Source organism: Dermacentor variabilis, chromosome 3, assembly GCF_050947875.1.
Source record: "Dermacentor variabilis isolate Ectoservices chromosome 3, ASM5094787v1, whole genome shotgun sequence".
Classification (NCBI taxonomy): domain Eukaryota; kingdom Metazoa; phylum Arthropoda; class Arachnida; order Ixodida; family Ixodidae; genus Dermacentor; species Dermacentor variabilis.
The window spans coordinates 139,472,767-139,474,226 of NC_134570.1; the positions used below are offsets into that span (position 1 = coordinate 139,472,767).

Consider the following 1,460-nt stretch of genomic DNA (forward strand, 5'->3'; position numbering starts at 1 on the left):
TGGCATGGTCCCGCAGGTAGACGCGCAGTGGGACGCCCTCCTCTCCTCCCGTGCAGCCCACGAGGAAGCTCGTCTCCAGCACCGAGCCGTGGGTGGGCTGCACGATGCAGCGCATGGGCTCGGCAGCGCCAGCGGTCGAAACCAGAGCTGACAGCAGCAAGAAGGCCGCCGACCGCCGCATGCTCCTTCGTTGGTGCTCAAGTGAGTACGGCTGCAGCTGTAGGCACCAGGCGGTTGGTCGAAATGACGAGACGGGGCTTCCAGGAGCTATGGCACACGGACATCGAAAACTCTCGGGTTATCGCTTCGCTCTTGCTTACGATAGACATCAGTATACTGTCACGCCAATAGGTCAGCTAGCCGATGCATAAGACTTTACCGAGTACGTGTTCAGTCATTCTGACTGGTCCTATTTACGCAAACACCAGGCTGTCCTTCCGTGCCGTAGTAAGCACACCTAGCGGCCATTCTTTCGTTACGTTTAGTCAATAAACGTGCTGTTCTCCCCGCTATCCGGCCGCCTTGCCTCCACGTCACCCGGCCCGGCACCGTGCTTTGTTGGCCGTTAGGCGTCTGCACCGACTTCATCGACGACACCGCAATGTTCACAACCGTTTGGCGTACCCTGCATTTCCATTTCAGCCCAACTTTCCTATAGGCATCGTTACGTATGCATCATCGCATGAAGGATATACTGTATCGTGATCGCCAGCCTATAGTCACACACAAAGAAAGACAAAAAATGGCACACACTCACCCTTGCGCGTAACAGCTTTTGTGTTAGATGTGGTCACGCAGCTTGTGAAAAAGACGGGACCAGTAGTACCCTGAAGGCGAGAATTCGTTGAGCTCCGGGTACAGCGTGCAAGCGCGTCCGTTCGCAGATTTCGTTCTTCTTCCTCTTCCTTCTCTTGCCAGGTCAGAACACCGCGTGCAAACGGCGCGCTCTCGCGTGTCGGCCGCGTGGTACACGCCCAGTTATGCCCCCGCCAAATAATTAATGAACTTTACCCTTAGACATACTATAGAGGCGAAATACGGATGGGTAAATGAGACCATTTTTCTTCTGCGATATCTTTTTTTCATACATCATTTTAATGCGAATGCATTATATGGCCCACGAAGCGGAAAATCCAGCGGCGCAGCTGGAAACGCTACCGAAAGTCACGTGATCAAAGAGACGCGCTCCTGCCACTGCTCGCGCCTTCGTCTTCGTCTTCTTCCGCAGCTGGCACCGCGATGCCGCTGATCATACCAGCGTTCCCATACTGCCTCTCCCTCTGCGAAGGCGCCGACGGCACTAGGCCACTGCCAGTCAGTGCGGTGGTTCCGGTGAGTTCTGACGTGCGCTCCGATGGACGAACCTTAGACTTCAACCTGTCAGTCAGTAGCTGCGCCGGGCTCCTTTGACCGTCCACGCAAGTACGCGAACGAGGCACTTGATGCGAGAAATCATACAA

At 55.1% G+C, this 1,460-nt stretch overlaps 1 protein-coding gene across 2 annotated transcripts in view; it reads right to left on the reverse strand.

Annotated features, from left to right (window-relative positions):
• Nucleotides 1-1,124, reverse strand: part of LOC142576321 (polycystin-1-like protein 2) — a 30,765-nt gene extending 29,641 nt beyond the window's left edge. For both annotated transcript variants that reach the window (XM_075686402.1, XM_075686401.1), the window contains exons 1-2: nucleotides 758-1,124; nucleotides 1-267 (exon numbers count right to left, since the gene is read on the reverse strand). The exon at nucleotides 1-267 is cut by the window's left edge and continues 17 nt beyond it. In XM_075686402.1, coding sequence (XP_075542517.1) covers nucleotides 1-181 — 181 coding nt within the window. In that variant the 5' untranslated portion in view covers nucleotides 182-267; nucleotides 758-1,124. The remainder of the gene's footprint in view (nucleotides 268-757) is intronic.
• Nucleotides 1,125-1,460: the final 336 nt, after the last annotated feature.